The 16672-nt window shown below is 38.2% G+C and overlaps 2 protein-coding genes across 3 annotated transcripts in view; one reads left to right on the top strand and one right to left on the bottom strand.

The window, feature by feature from the left end:
• Positions 1-243: 243 nt before the first annotated feature.
• On the top strand, positions 244-15540 carry LOC124860258 (probable carboxypeptidase X1). 2 transcript variants are annotated; one of them, XM_047353402.1, is made up of 15 exons: positions 244-597; positions 1893-2051; positions 4783-4892; positions 4971-5110; positions 5434-5518; positions 5599-5758; positions 6225-6316; positions 7418-7541; positions 9552-9748; positions 9832-10011; positions 10740-10937; positions 11024-11120; positions 12194-12333; positions 13542-13644; positions 14947-15540. In XM_047353402.1, exons 1-15 carry the CDS (start codon positions 285-287, stop codon positions 15252-15254), a joined length of 2406 nt encoding a protein of 801 aa, XP_047209358.1. In that variant the 5' UTR covers positions 244-284; the 3' UTR covers positions 15255-15540. The 2 variants fall into 2 exon arrangements, with proteins under 2 accessions (XP_047209358.1, XP_047209359.1); XM_047353403.1 differs by lacking the exon at positions 1893-2051 and having other exon boundaries at positions 245-597.
• Positions 15468-16672, bottom strand: part of elp1 (elongator acetyltransferase complex subunit 1) — a 19125-nt gene continuing 17920 nt past the window's right edge. Inside the window, exons 35-36 of the mRNA XM_047353400.1 lie at positions 16236-16320; positions 15468-15624 (exon numbers count right to left, since the gene is read on the bottom strand). Of these exons, the coding sequence (XP_047209356.1) occupies positions 15557-15624; positions 16236-16320 (153 nt within the window). The 3' untranslated portion in view covers positions 15468-15556. The remainder of the gene's footprint in view (positions 15625-16235; positions 16321-16672) is intronic.

Genomic DNA, 16672 nt, shown 5'->3' with positions numbered 1-16672 from the left:
TTTCTCCTAAAAAAATAAAACAATGGAAAGGGTATTTTTATAAGTGTATTAAATTTTAAATTATATATTTTGACATATTTTACAAATTTGGCCACATTGCTTGGATTTCATTTCCTGTGAAAGCAAGTTTATTCCAAATAATATACCTCTCAAGGAGATCTTTTGGTCTGGTATGTAAAAGGAAACCGTTTCTATTGATGGCAGCTTGACAGTCGCAGAGCTCCGGGTCAGGAAGGTTGGATGAGTGTTCAGTGTGTGAGGGGTTTCCACTGGAGAGGCTTACTATGGCAGGATTTCTTCCCATCACTCTGCTGTTATTTTCAGCTTGTGGCTTCTTTGCCCCTGTTTCTAGCCACTTGGCTGGTTTCACATCAACAGTCAAACCTTCTGTGGTCTCAGGTGAAGATCTTACCACAAAGAGATTTTTTTTTGCAAGGATGTCCAATGCCACAGAGGTTCCCACCACAGAATTCACAACCAGTTACAGAAAGTCAACAGCTGAAACCACTACAGAGCGCCTGACTGGGAAGGAAGGTCGGAAACTTGTGAGAAAAGTCCCCGAAATGGAAAAAGAAGAAGAAGGACCTGTGGAATTAGGTGAGATCTAATCAGATGGTTTTATCTGAACAAACTTTTCTTAGTGCATTTGAATCTGTCTTCAAATACAACGTGTGACTGCTACCGACCATGTGTTTATTGTTTCTTTGCAATATATTTGCATTAAATATGCACCTCAACAAAAAGCATTTTTACCACTGTGGTAGTAAATGTTATCGCTCCAAATGTGATGTACATACATGAGAGTAACCAAAATACAAATGTTTTGCATGCTTTTCATCTAAACTGGGAGGCAACACACCTTTACAAACTCAAGAGGTTAAGAGGTTCAGGAAAAAGATCCATTATGAATTCCTTGTTAAATTCTGAGTCACTGATCAGCCTTGATTAGAACTTCAGCCTTATGAAGCTGTCAGTGAAAGAGTATAAAGAGCAGGCCTTTTTGCATTTCTGTTGTCAGTGTTTGAGCGATGGGGGTAGGAGGATTGCCTCTCCACTGTATGCAGTGAGACTTTGCAGCAACATGTTTAATGCTGATGAAACCCAGATGTCTTGGTAATGACTGAGGTCAGTTAAACATGGGGAAAAAACACACATTTTGTACCAGTTGTTTGGAGTCTGAGGTGGCCATGAAAAAAGGCTGATTCTTTTGTCTGGTTTACAATTTCTTTTTCTGATTTGACCAAATATATGGATCATTGTGCTGAAAAGACCCAATGATGCTATCCTAGTATTTCAAAGAGTGTATGATACATTAGACTCCAACAACCTTTACTAGACCTTTGTTACTCCGGATCCATGATGCTGGATCCGGAGTAAAACTTAATAGCGGGCAGCTGCTGTTTTGTACATTAATCAGTTTTTACACAGGACCCACCAGGCATGTTTGTTTTGAAAAAGCACATTGCAGCATTTAAATTTCCTAAAGAAAAACCTAATAACAAGCAATTCAGGTAGTTTAGAGCAAGCAGTTGCATAAAGTACCCCATCAACTCATCAAAATGTATTATAACAGACAATGTAAAAAATTCAGTCAGTCAGTCATTTTCTACCACTTATTCCATAGTGGGTCGCGGGGGAGCTGGTGCTTATCTCCAGCAGTCTATGGGCAGGAGGCAGGGTACACCCTGGACAGGTCGCCAGTCCATCACAGGGCAACACACAAACAACACACTCATTCATACACCTAAGGGCAATTTAGAGTGACCAATTAACCTATGTAAAAAATTAATAGCTTTAAATGAAAACTGTTTAACCTTTGTGTGTTGTTGTTTTTTTAGGGTGTATTGTACAAATCTAATGGGGAAAATTTGCCTGTTTTGCCTTTTTTATAGCAAAAAGGTCCTCAAGGAGCCTTAAGGTAGCAAAGAGGCTTAAAAATGTTCTGAAGAAACCAAAATTCTTTCCCAAGAAGCCAAAGATTACTAAAACACCAAAACCACAAATCAAAAAGGTTGCACGTCACCAGTCAGCTGCCACAGAAACTGCCCCACGTATGTATGTAGAATAGCCCTGAAATATACAGTATGCCAATCAGACATGGACCAAGTTTTGGTGACAAATATGTTTTGCTGCTTTTCTCAAGTGGGCTTTACTTTCATGCTAATTAAGCTTAAGTCATAGATAGTTTTATGTAATAAAAGTTTATAATCACCTGATAATCAAACTGACCTGGACTCAAAGTTATCAACAAACTCACACCAGAAAGCAGCAAATGAGCAACTTGTGAAAGAAAGTGTGAAATGACTCATTTCTTTAAGGGCATATATCATCACTTTCACAACCTTTTATTTTCATCGGTGTTCAAAATTGTCCCTTTGTACCGTTATGTTTTAAGTGAGAAATGTGTAAGAAAGCATGAAAGAAAAAAAGGCAGCTGAGAGCACTGCTGAAAATTGCTAGTGATAATGTCACTTCTTGAACAGCCAGTCATAAAATAATGATCACCCAAGACCAATTTAGTGATAGCAAAACTTTCAGCTTGAATTTGAGTTCATGTTGATTGGGGGAGGAGGACGAGAAAGTCAGGAAGATGTTGTTTGACTGCAAAAGCTAAGAGACCTTACAAACCAGCACCCTATAGAGGGACTGTGGTGAGCCAAGTCTGACTGTAATTCACTACAGAAACAAAGGATTGCTTGTGACGAAAACTGTCATTTAGGAGACAGAAATTCTGGCAACATTCAGATTGATTTGGTAAATTCTGCTCCAGTTCTGACCAGCATTATTAATCTAATACCCATAGGCGTCAGCACTACCATTTTTCCAAATAACTGTGTCACCAGAATACTTTTTATTACAGAGCCACGAAATCCATCTGTGTTTTACTAATGAGGGTTAAAATGCAGTACTGGAATGTAGTTGTAATGACGTTATTCAAAGGACACTGTCACAGCATTAAAACCTGTCAGTTTTGTCTCAGCATATCGTTTGGCTGTAAAGGCTCTCGTCAGAAGGCATCTGAAGTCAAACATTTTGCCCTTAATTTGGCTCAGACACAGCAGAAAATTTCCTGCATTGATGATCTTTGTAGTAAGAGTACTCACCCCATTCTTTATCAGTGTTGTCAATGAGCGACGACACTTCTGTTTGACATATTCCCAAAATTCAAAAAACATTTGCAGTTTTATTTCAATGAACGATTTCTAGACTTTGCTATTAGCTGCTAAGTTCATCCATGTATGGCAGGCATTTCCTGTTTTCTTGGGCATAACTCAAAAGGCTCTTTGTCAGAAAACCACGTTTTCATATTACTTATCTGCTTTGTTAGGTTTCATGGCTCTAAACTATGCTCTAAAATATGATCATATATGCCCTTTACCTAATAATTGTGACTTTAACCCTCACTGCAGGACTGATATGAGACATACTGTATATGGTAACTTGTTAATGTCATTTGTTTGGACTAAACCTGCTGTTTTAAGTTTAAACAGCATTATTCTGGCACTAACAAACCTCAAAGCTGATTCTGAAAGAGGAAAACTTGGCACAAAGTAGATGGATCAGCTGATGTATGCACCTCTCTCTCTTGTGTAAGATCTTTGCTTGTTTATTTCTATTTTTAAAGGGCATCACTTGTTAGATGATGTTTGAGTCGCACATGTTTTTGGTTTCCCCTTTTGTCCAGTTTCCCCAATTTTTTGGGTGTAATCAGCTATTTATGACTCACTTTATTAGTGCAAACCTTAATTACATTATAATATTAGGAAAACTTTTAATTTTGACAATATTTGTGGATAATTGGAAGACGGTCTTATGCACCACCTCAGTGTTTGTGTTAATGCATAAACGAGAAACTTAATGTGAAACTACGCTGAGAGAAAGACAAGAAAAACATCTGTTTAGGAAGTGGAAAATGAATCACGCTATTTATTACCCTATAAAGATGTCAGGAAAAGGGGGGATAACTGGTTTCTTTCTGCTAACTAGTATTCAAAAGCTTGTACTATTAACACAATTTTGCTTATTTATTTTGCTGTATTTCTCAAGTTAATCAGTTAAGTTGTGAACTGCTTCAGTGAAGTAATATTTTTTCTGCCAAGTTTATTTGGCTCAGCTTCAGTGGTTTCAGTAGATATTTGTGGTTTGGCAAAAATCCAGAGGTCAGCAGCACCAAACAGTCATTTTTAGTCACAAGAGGCTGAAGAGATCCCACAGGACTACAGGGCAAAATGGAGACAGGGTTTTAGCAGTCATTTCCACGGTTTCGGCACTTTAGCCTGACACTTTTTAGCAGCTAGGGGACCTCCCTGGCAGGAATAGACCGTGCCAGCTGAGCTGAATTCTGTAGACCATGAAAAGTCTGTCTGAGGTTTCAGTGCAGCAGCAAAAGATGCTGAAAGGCCTAAAAAATGTCACAAGCTCAGTAATTTTTCTACTTTCTCCCTATTTTTTGGGTCAATCTGGAAAGGTGTGTGTGTAAAAATATAGCCTAGCAGATAAGCTGAGCATATAGGAACATATGTTTCCCAAACATTTAATTAACTTTAGATTTTGTGAACACCACAAGATAAATTTGCTTACTTAGTCGTGCCCTATCAAATTTTTATCAGATCAGCTTGTTAAACCCTTTTTTGATAGTCAATAAATACTGCTGGCATAAAATTAGGGCATAGTTCCTGGAAGCTTTGCATCCACCTACTCTCCTACTATTTCTTCTTATGTCTTGGTAAGAAGACACATTTTACATTGAAATGATGCATAAAGATCTGTTGACTGTGTCAGAATGTCCTCCTCTGGGTCTGGAGTCACTGAGGGTGAAAGACACTCAGCTGAGTGCTTCATCCTACAAGCGACGAGGCCTGGGACCTCACCGTGGCCGACTTAACATCCAGGTAAACGTTACATTTGTTCAATCTTCTACCTACAGATTTGACCCTGTTAAAGCTTTAATTGGGGTGCGTTTGTTGCAGTCTGGAATAAAGGATGGGGATATCTATGATGGGGCCTGGTGTGCTCAATACAAAGACAAGAGCCAATGGCTGGAAGTTGATGCCCAAAAGTTGACCCGGTTTATTGGGGTCGTCCTTCAGGGACGCAACTCCATCTGGAGGTCAGTGCGGGTATAAAAAATAAATGAAGAAGATGGAGATCAGGGAGTTTTTACCGGAAAGGCATTTTTTTTTTTTTTTTACTTCTTTTATGGTGTGGGCTCCATTTAATACATTTGAAATACATTAAAGTCTTAAATGTCAAAGCATTTTAATTTTACATATCTCTGTCTTGTTTAATTTTTCTGAAGCCCAGATAACTTCTCGATGGAACCTCCAAATATGAAAATGTTTTTTGTATGTTTTGACTCCTGCTCCTTTGCAAAGTTTCAGTGCGTAACACTTGAATACCTTGGCTTTACGGATTTGTTTTGCTTGCATGCAGTTGGGATATGGTGCATACGTACAAAGTTCAGTTCAGTAACGACACACTGCGCTGGAAGCCTTGCATGAATGGGAGCAAAGAGGCTGTGAGTGAACATCTGATTTATTAAAAGCTCTTCCGTCTTCCACATGCCAACAACACTCAGCCCACCTCCTTCTGCTGCAGATATTTGAAGGAAACCAAGACACAGAAACTCCCGTTCTTGCCCTTTTTGACACTCCCACAGTGGCACGCTACATTCGGATCAACCCGCAGACGTGGTATCAGAATGGGACAGAGGGAGACATCTGCCTCAGGGCTGAGGTGTTGGGATGCACACTACCTGGTACAAGAAAAGAAACAGTGGAAAACATTTTTTTATTTTGAATGAACTCCTTCTGTGTTTGGTTTTCAGTACAGTAGCTTGCAAAAGTATTATTTTGTATTCAAAAGTATTTTGTCACATTAGAGCCTCCGACATATAGAATACTTCAGAGGCACATTGCTGTAAAGTGGGAGGAAAATGATTCATGGGTTTTAAAAAGTTTCGCAAATAAAAATCTGAAAAGCGGGCATCTTTAGCCCATAATTAGAACCACCTTTTCCTGCAATTAAAGCTAAATTGGTGTTTGTCTCAGTCACATAAGATGGAGGCATCTGTTCACATCAATTTTCAATTCTTGCAAAATATTCTTAATTATATTTACATCAAGGCCATTCTAGCTTCATACATAATGAAGTTTGTGGCTATTATTTAACAAAAAGTAAAAAGGTTAAAAAGCACTGTACCTGTCTTCTTTCCCTTTCCACAGATCCTAGTAATGTCTACACATGGCAGACAGAACCAACAGAGTCAAAAGACAAACTGGACTTCAGGCACCACAACTATAAGGAAATGAGGAAGGTAGAAAGAGCACAAAAACGTGTCCAGTAATTATAGATACAGTAAAAACTTTATTCAGTTACCTCCACTCTGCTGCTGGCTGACGTTCCTGCCCGTGCTTTAGTACAATCAGAAAGTTTATGTGAGTTTGGCCAAAAAGAAAATATCACAGGAGTATTTTTTTACTAGTTCAATATCTTGACTTCGCTGGTGTTAACAGACAAAATCTGAAACCAGGAGCAAAACAGATCCACATCTCCTGATTTGTGGCAAAACTCATGCAAACTACACATACCTTTGACATGAGTAACATTGGGTCATTTTAGTCATTTATTTCTTTGTGTGTGGTTTGACAATTTTTTGGGTTTCTGCCAAATAAAAGCAGAAAATTTGCCCAAATCTGTCCTTTGAAACATGAAGTTGCCAGATGTTATGAGGAGGAGTGTGCTGGTGCAAACACTCACCCCATTAGAAAACCTCAATAAGATACATTAAAAATAGAGAACAACAAACAAAGAGGTATAAAAATGATGGCAATCCTAAAGTGACATGTTACATTTAGTTTCTTGAGATGCTGGTTATGTGATTTTTGGAGGGGTGGGCAGGGAGGACACAGAATTTAGTTCAGTGATGAGTAATGGGTAAAAACTATTCCTGAGTATGACAGTGTGTGTCTTTAGAGACTTGTAGGGTCTGCCGGAGGGTAGCAGGGTCAACAAATGGTGAAAAGGATGTGTACGGTCTTTCACAATGTTGCAGGCCCTATTGCGACCTGGTAAATGTGCTCCAGAGGTGGTAGAAGATGTTCTAAGCTGTTTTAACCACCGACTGGAAAGCTGTTCTGTCAGCTGTTGAACAGTTCTTAAACCAGACAGTAATGCAGTATGTTACTACACTTTATACCCCTGCTTGGTAGAAGGACTCCATATAAGGTTAATACAAGGTTTCTGATAAGCATATAACTCCTAAGGCATAAGAGGATTTACTGTGGCTAAGAGACCAAAAGTGCAAATGTAAAAAGTGGATAAAGAAGGATACAACTAATACCTATAACTCAGAAATGCCCAAATGGCATTTTGCTTTCTATCAGTTAAATTTAAAATTATTTTGTTTGTTTTCCAGTTGATGAAGTCTGTGCATGATAAGTGCCCCGACATCACCCGCATCTACAGCATCGGGAAGAGCTACAAGGATCTAAAGCTCTATGTCATGGAGATCTCAGACAATCCTGGAAAACATGAACTTGGTGAGTTTACAGGGAAGAAAGACATGCCCAGTGGGTAAAATAAAAGTTTTTTTCCAAATTTTACTTCAGATTCTCTAAAATCTTGGTCAATCCAGTTTGGCATTTTGTCAGTTAAAGTCAAGTCATTTATATTGCAGAGTTCATCTTCGCAAACGTTAGAGCACACAACTCCTCTCTGATCATCCATCTCTTCATCGTCTATCCCTGTTTCTTTGTGCAGGGTAACAGGGGAGCTGGTGTCTATTGCCAGCGGTCTTTGGGCGAGGGGCGGGGTACACCCTTGACAGGTCACCTGTCCATCACAGTGCAACACTTCCATTGATTTTCAGTCATTTTCAACCCTTTCTATGCCCTAACCCTGACAATAACCCTAAACCTAACCATTACCAGTGCTTACCTAACCCTAACCTTAACCTAAAGTCAATTCACACCTTAGTCCTAAACCTAACCGTTAGCAAAATAGGTCGTGAGGACCAGCAAAATGTCCTCACTTTGGTACAAATGGTCCTCAATTTGATGGTGAAATCGGGAAAATGGTTCTCACTGTGATGCCAAGACAGGAACACACACACACAGACACACACACACACACACACACACACACACACACACACACACACACACACACCTAACAGTCTTTGGACTGTTGGAGGAAATCAGAGTACCTGACTTCTCCACGCATGCGCAGGGAGAATATGCAAACTCCAGAAACTGCAGAAAGACCCCAGGCTGGGATTTGAACCTTCTCGCTGTCCCACTGTGTTGCCTCCTTTCTGATTAGATTAAATGAATCATGGAGAAACATTCACAGAGCACCCTAAAGGGTCTGAAGTGAACCTCTAAATCAACTGCTGCATCTCATCAACAGAAAGTCAAGCACAGTGGTAAACCTAAAGCTGCTCTCACTGGGGTTCCTATGTTTGGTCCAAGATGTACAAATGTTTTCTTTGGCCCATTTAGCTCAGCCCACATAGCAGCAGAGGGGATACATTTTTCCAACAAAACACACGGCAGAGAGGGGATCAGTCGAGTTGAGGGAGGCTGATTAAACACTCAGTCTTTAAATACATACGTTTTGTTTAATTTTTAGATTTTAAAATTTTCAGTGGGACAAGATAGTGAGAAAAACCTGCTACAGAATCTCAGCTTGCTGAAGGTGATCGCAAAATGTATTTCAAATAAAACAGCACACTGTGGTATGTGCAGGCAGTTTGTATTATTTGGAGGTAAATCTGTTTCTTTTACATGCAAGAAACAGACCTTAATAATCTAAGAGAACACATTTCATTTTTATAGAAAATGATTCCTTATTTACTCTGACAAAAAGCTACTTTAGCATTTAAAAAATAATGAGCTTGTTTCAAGTGGTCCCTTCAATCTATTGTTTTGCACCCTGAAATATTTTCTGCTTTGGCTTGAATTCTGCTCCTTGTTCTCAGTTGTGTCAAACTCCTTTCATTTTCAGATGATTGACAGAACAGAGCTCTGTGAGATCTTCAAAGCTTGGTATATTGTTGTATCACCCAACCTTCTTTGCCACGTTATCCCTGACCTGTCTGCTGTGTACATAAAGAACTTAGATGTGGCTTTACTTACAGAAAATTATTTAACAAAAACCTCTTTTTGTAATAATACACCTTGCATATTTACTACATAACTGGACACCTTATAGATAAGCAAAGACTACAATTAGCCAGTAGTGTTAGAGTAGCGATGAAATGATCCCCTGCTCTTTGTTTTAAGGAGGATGTGTGAGGTTTCCTAGATACTTGGCAGTGCGCTGTACGCATGCATGGGAAACCAGTTAAAGGCACACTTATCTGTGCAATACGGCTTTGAAAACCTTAAAAAGGACGTTAACCTTCTAAATTTGAGAAACATAATAAAAAATGTAGCTCTTTAGTCCATTCTTCTGATTTATAAACTGATTTATAAAAATAAAAATCAGCATTCTGCAAAATATCAAAAGCATCATTCTGCATGGCATGTATGTTTTGGCACTCCCTGCAGGAGAACCAGAGTTCCGGTACGTTGCAGGGATGCATGGGAATGAGGTGCTGGGTCGAGAGCTTCTGCTCAACCTGATGCAGTACATGTGCCAAGAGTATAAACGAGGAAACCAGAGGATCGTCCACCTGGTCAAAGAGACTCGCATCCACCTCCTGCCCTCCATGAACCCTGACGGATACGAGATGGCCTCTAAGAAGGTTCCAGAAAATAGCATCTAACATCCTATTCTGAGCTCAAAAAGAGGTTTAAGCGGAACCAAACCATTTTCCTTCATCCACAGGGCTCCGAGTTGGCAGGCTGGGCTCTGGGGCGCTACAGCTACGAAGGCATCGACATGAACCACAACTTTGCTGATCTCAACTCAGTGATGTGGACCGCCATCGAGCTGGAGACAGACCGGTCCAAACTCATCAACCACTACTTCCCCATCCCTGAACAGTACACATCTGAGGAGGCTTTTGTAAGACATACAGATGGCTTGTTTTTTTTTTTTTCAAAATCAGCAGAATTTCATCCAGTTGGTCTAAACAAACTTGCAAAACATTGCACATAAAATTCAACCTTAAGTTAAAGTTAAGATTAAATAGATGAGTTTCCCGATGCTGGTACCAACACACTAGGCCTGGCTTATAAGCATCTTCAGAACTTGATGAGGTGTTGAGATAATGCATTTCTTTAAGTTACCAACACTGATATAAAATCTTAGTTAGGGCTCTAACTAATGATTATATTGCTAATTAATTCATCTGTCAGCAATTGGTTTGATTAATCAATCAATAATCAGATAGCAAAAAGTGCTTGCTAGATTTTTTTACAGAGTCTGAACCAGGAAAAGCTAAAACTATGCCACTTGAGGAGTTCTGGATAGAGGATATTTACAGACAAAGGTTTTTCATCTTAAATGCAAAATGTATATATTTTTTGTACAATTTTGGCCTAATTACTGCTCTGAATGGATTGTTCCTTCAGCAAATGACATTTTAGTGTCTGTATACGCCAGTTAGCGGTTATTCTATTGCTAAATTAGTTGAAGATTATTTAAATAATCAATTAATCCAATCAATTGTTTCAGCCCTAACCTTATTAGATATATTACATTAAGCGATGTAGGCTGCATACCCAGGCTGCAGTACTAGCATGCAGTCGCTGAAAATCTTTCTGACTCAACTTTTCTCTCTTTAATATTAGGTTGCACCTGAGACCCGAGCTGTGATCAGCTGGATGCAGAACATCCCGTTCGTTCTGGGTGCAAACCTCCATGGAGGAGAGCTCGTCATTACCTACCCATATGACATGACCAGGGACTGGGCACCTCGCGAACACACGCCCACCCCTGATGAGGCCTTCTTCCGCTGGCTTGCTGCAGCGTATGCCAGCACCAATCAGGTCACTCTCACGTCTTACAACTAGAATCAACATCTTCAGGCAAGTGTTTGAGCAAGGTTAATGTTTCTGTCATTTGATCTAACCAGGTGATGTCCAACCCAGACCGGAGGCCGTGCCACAACAAGGACTTCCTCAGATACAACAACATCATCAATGGGGCCGACTGGCACAACGTACCTGGAAGTAAGAACCCATGTTTGAGTTTGATTCAAAGATAAAATCCATCGACAGATGGGTAGAGTAGCCAAAAATTGTACTTTAGTTAGAGTAGCAGTACTTTAGTATATTTTTACTCAAGTACAAATAAAAAGAAGTCACCCCAAAAAAATTACTCAAGAGTAAAACAGGAACTTTTTAATCATAACCTCTGATTTAAATCATAAAAATAAAGTTTTTAAAGAATAAAATAAAAAATTTGTAAAAAAAGAATTAACATTATTATAAAACAATGCCCTGTGATGGACTGGTAACCTGTCCGGGATGTACCCTGCCTCTCGCCCAGTGTCCACTGGAGGTAGGCTCCAGTCTGGTGCATTTTTGGTTACATGTTTATTTCTTATTCAGAGAAGTAATTAGAGATGGGCACAGTAGACAGAAGGTGTATTCAGGAAAGAGTAGCTTTACCTCATAATAATATTACTCATGGAGAAATAAAAATACAAAAAATCTTGCAAGAAAACTACTCCTAGAGATGCACTTATTTTGAAAAAGTCACAAAAATTAATGTATCTAGTAACTACAGTTATCCTGCAGGTAAACAAAATAAAAGTCTTGGAGAAAAACTTGGTAACATTCAGCAAAATAAAATCAGCTCCACAACGAAAACTGCAGCTTTTGGTAAAGATCAGGAGAGAATACTAGCAAAGCAGTCAAGATCTCTGGGTCTGACGTATGAAGTAAATTTTTAAGACATGATATTAATAACTGGAAGATTTGGAAAGCCAGAGTTTGGTTGGTAATATCAAAGATTTAACAAAACAGTTGCTGCTTTTACTTAGTTTTATTCTAGTTTTACACCAAAGTCACAGAAGCTTAATTGAAACTTACAATAGAAGATAATTAAACTTTTCTTTTGAAATGTTTTGTAAATGCGTATTTCTATTTCTCAATGTCACTAACTACAGGTAAAGGGTGCATTACTTGTTCTGACACTTTGTGATGATGTTCTGTCAGAGAGAACTGACTGTGCGACCCAAGCTAAAAAACCTTTAGATTAGAAAATAAAACTGCTGAAACATCTTTGTTTGCTCTTTCAGGTATGAATGATTTCAGCTACCTGCACACCAACTGCTTCGAGTTGACCATGGAGCTATCCTGCGATAAGTTTCCTCACGCCAGCGAACTTCCCATCGAGTGGGAGAACAACAGAGAGTCTCTGCTGGTCTACATGGAGCAGGTCAGAAAGGACATATATCACTCATTTTTGGTTATTTTTGTCTTTGCTTTATTTTCTTGTTCATCCTTTCCAGGATATTCCTAAAATACAAACTGTACATTTAACAGGGGAGTTATTACAATGCTACTACAACCATAGCACTGAGTGTCTGGTGGGCTGTTTTGAAACATTAGTGTACGTTTTTATCAATCGTGGTTGAATAACTCGAGAATGGAGCCTAATAAGAGCCATAAAGTTTGCTAATTTCAAACTAATAAAGGAAACGTTTTAAAGAAGATATGATCTAAAACAAACAAAAAAAAAAATGTATTCAAAAAAGAAAAAAAATCTGAAAGTGACATAATAAAGTTGAAATAAAAAAATGAAAAAGTAACATTTAAAATTTTTAAAACTATTAGTAAGAAACTGCACTGATTCAATTCTGAAAACAAATCAAAAGAAATTTAAACACAGTTTTCAAAGGTTAAAATCAGAACTTGACATTAAGTTTTTAAGTTTCAAATGAGCAAATTTCTTACCCTTATTAGACCCGTTCAACGCATTACTGTCATGTCTAACAAATATTTATGGCCGGGCTGCAGCTGTGGTGTGAAGGGGGGGGGGGTCCTACAGTTAAATGTCTCACTACATCCTGTCTAAAACAAACTGTGAATAGAAAGCAGTTAGGTGAAGAAACTTTCCGTGGTCAATAATGTATGTAAGACACTTTTGGTACTGAAATCCTGTTTTTGCTTAGACTAAACTTAAACATTTTAAGAACACATAATGTATGTATCTTCTCCTTCATTATGAATCTGCTGAATAAAACCAGGCCGTACTGATGGAACATAAACTTACTCCACATTTTTATCATCATGATTGATTCTGACTAATCTATACCCAATCAGGTTCTGATTCTGTGTTTACAAAACAAACCCAGAGTAAAAAGTTAGCAAGCAGTTGGATTTGATAGTTTTGGTGTAAACAGGGCATTAATAGCACATGTATCTCTTTTCAAGCTAGACTGAAGGGAGCATGTTCTGTTTTGAATGTGTACCTAAAATGCTCTGACCTGTTAGTTTTCTCCATATCTCAAGTACAGGAAAAAAAAAAAAAAAAAGAGTATAGATTCATATGTTGATTTTACAATTGATTTTACTGTTTAACAGCATGTTGTTTTGGGACTTCAGCCTGCAGAAAACTGTAAATCTCTCATTATGAATGTTCAGGTCCATCGTGGAATTAAGGGTGTGATCCGGGACAAAGACACCAAAGCAGGAATAGCGGACGCCATTATCAAAGTTGAAGACATCGACCATCATATCAGATCAGGTGCAGTTTCATTTTAAATACAGCGCCCCCCAGAGTCAGTACAGTTGGTACCCCTGGTATGCTAGCAGGCCAGCAATAAGGTGTCTCCTCTGACATTTCACAAGGTTGGAGCATAGAGAGAAACATAATCTCTTTAGTTCAGACTCAAGAGTCCTGGGTCTGTACTTATGCTCTCTCTCGTTCAACAAACACCACGGGGTTTTTTTTCCTTTTTGTGTTTTCCTTATTATTTTCAAAGTTGCATTACAATCACTGCACTTGACAAAAAGCAGAGTGGGCATAAATAATAGCCTGTGTTTCACATCCTCCTCAAGTTCAAATATACCAAATTAAGAGTTAATTTATAATAGAGAAAGAACAAGAAACAAAACATTCATGATAGAAATGCCAATCATAAAATAATATATAACATGATACCAAACTTACAATGTCCATCATCCACCTTCATCACATTAATTAAACAGATACAAAGTAATCAGAGACCCCTTGGCTTTTTTTAAAAATAAAAGATACCCTGATATTCAAAGAGCTCATTATGTCATGAAACTCAACAAGGTTCCCAAGGCCTTTGGAGGAGAAACAGGCCCACAGCATTACACATCCTCCACTGTACTGAACAGTCAGCATAAGCTGCTTTTCTGAGCTACAAGCCAACCACAAGCTTGCTGTCAAAAAGCTCAATCTAACCTCGCCTGACCAGAGTACATGACATTTTACAACCACAGTAAAAGTCCACGCATCATTTAGCAAACTACATGTTTATGTTTGACAAAAAAAAAAAATTCCTTCTCTTGTTACTCCTGTAGATCTGGGCAGGTTTAGACAAGCAGACATTTCTGGAGATACAAAGAACAACATCTGCCTTACTTTATTGGCAGATTCAAGAGAAATGGGACCCTGAGTTACATCATATTCATTCCTCAGGGAAACAGGAAGTCATGGATTACTAAATAAATGTTCCCCAACACTCTGGCCAACTTAAAATAGTATAATATAAATTTAAAAAGGCTTCAGCTGCAATTACAGGGACTGTTAGAAGAGAAAAATATGTATTAATGTGGGATTTTTATTTCCTTGCTGAATAAATGTTCTCAAAGGGTGAAATTTTACAACCACAGTAAAATTTTAATTTAAAGCTTTAAAAATATCTTCAGCAGGTGTGCCAAATAAGTGTGGTAATTTTATATAAAGTCTATACAGAAGTGATGAAGATGTAAATAAATATTTCCCTCTTGTAGCAGTGTTTCTTTTAAATCTTTGCCTTTACACGCTGAGCTTTATGTCTGGTCTTCCCTGCTGCAGTGGCTGATGGCGACTACTGGCGCCTGCTGAATCCGGGTGAGTACCACGTGACGGTCAGTGCTGAAGGTTACTTCCCGTCTTCCCGCACGTGCGACGTCATGTACGACCACTTCCCCACAATCTGCGACTTCAACCTCACCAAGATACCCAGACAGAGAGTAAAGGGTATTATGGCGAACAGGGGGAAACTTCCCAAGGACCATCAGCTGAGGCTGCGGCAGCTACGCATGCGGAAACTCCGCATCACCACCAAGGCCGTCAACCGGCGCCGTGCTGCAGCTGCTGCCAAACTAGTGAAACAGGTGTGAGAGCAAAGCAGGGCTTGGTTCAGAGACACCAAAACTCACTGGATTTAGTTTAGTTTTTATTTTTGAAAATGTATTTATCAGGACAGAGCACGTGGGCACTAATGTGTTTTTTTTGTTTTACTCTGCTGTGGAGCAGCACTATATAACTTTAGGAATGGAGATAAATCACTAATATTAGTTTATTTATATATAAAGAAAGGAAATGATTCAGTATCAGAAGGCATTAAATGAATCTTTATTATACAACTGACATTTTACTTTACAATTGAAAAAAAATTAAACAATACTACTTTGTTTTCTGTTTATTTAAGAATAGTGAGCTTCCACTTGACACCGTTTTTCATCTTTGGTGCTGTTGGGATCTCGGGATCTAAAAAAGGAAAAATTACTGATTAGAAAAGCGGTTGGGTTACCTGGTTGGGTTTCATTATCTACTTTGGTCACAAATCATTAAACCACACAATGCTGAAGGTGTCTTCAGGTAAAGAGCTATTTCACTGTTTTTTTAGCATTTGCACAAACTTGCTGGAGTATTCTAGAGTTCTAATATCCTGGATTAAATGCAGACCCTTCAAACCAGTCATAACTTTAATTTTGAAAATTCAAAAGGTAGGAATTTCAATACATGAATATTTTTTGGATCAGGACCAAACCAAAAACAAAGGTCATAATTTAGATAAAAAAACAGTTTAAAAATTGGGTTATTTCTCCAGAAATTCAGATAATTGAATCAGATAGTCTGGAAACTCAAACTTTTTCTACACTCGATTTTCATTGTTTTTGTACTTATTCAAAATTGGAAAATTATTACACCAATTTCCAGACTTTTCCAGACTACATGGGAACCCTGTCCTTAAACACTTATGGAAAAAGATCCAATTAATTAAATCTAATTTTATGCGGGTTTTTTAAAGGCCACATGGGTCAAGAGATGGATATGAAAAATAAAAACACTAATCTAACAACACAAACTGTACTGACCCAGTTGTGATGCTGCAGGTTTCTGCTGTTGCTGCTGCTGGAAAGAAGCCATGATGCTGTTTGCTGTGGAGTTTGGACCAGTTACCTTTAGAGTTAAAAAAGGGCAAAATAAAACAATTAGAAAATATATTCAAACAATTCTTCCTTCTTATTTCTCATTAAGATTGATTATTGTGTACTCTATCGACATCTTTATCTCTCATTCTTCGCAGTTTCAGCTGCTGAAATATTTTTGCTGGGTAATTTACCTTTAACCAAAAATAAGTGCGGAAATTCTAAATACAAAACTAAGTGCATTATTAATAGATTTATTAAATACATAAGATTTAACACAACCAGCTTTTATGTTTTGGGAACAAGTTGTTATATTTGTGAGCATTTGTCAGTCAGTTTTCACCATTTATGCTTTTCAAGTCAATTTTTTTGTGAAACCTTTA

The sequence above is a fragment of the Girardinichthys multiradiatus genome, chromosome 23, assembly GCF_021462225.1.
Source record: "Girardinichthys multiradiatus isolate DD_20200921_A chromosome 23, DD_fGirMul_XY1, whole genome shotgun sequence".
Classification (NCBI taxonomy): Eukaryota; Metazoa; Chordata; class Actinopteri; order Cyprinodontiformes; family Goodeidae; genus Girardinichthys; species Girardinichthys multiradiatus.
Note: the sequence above shows the minus strand (reverse complement) of the source record. Positions and strands in the feature narration are given on the sequence as shown.

Excerpts from the sequence above, each read along its gene's own strand:
- LOC124860258 (XM_047353402.1), top strand. The coding sequence starts at position 285 with ATGGCAGGATTTCTTCCCATCACTCTGCTGTTATTTTCAGCTTGTGGC. Across the intron at positions 6,317-7,417 it reads ACTATAAGGAAATGAGGAAG|TTGATGAAGTCTGTGCATGA; the intron begins GTAGAAAGAGCA and ends TTTGTTTTCCAG. Across the intron at positions 9,749-9,831 it reads ACGAGATGGCCTCTAAGAAG|GGCTCCGAGTTGGCAGGCTG; the intron begins GTTCCAGAAAAT and ends CTTCATCCACAG.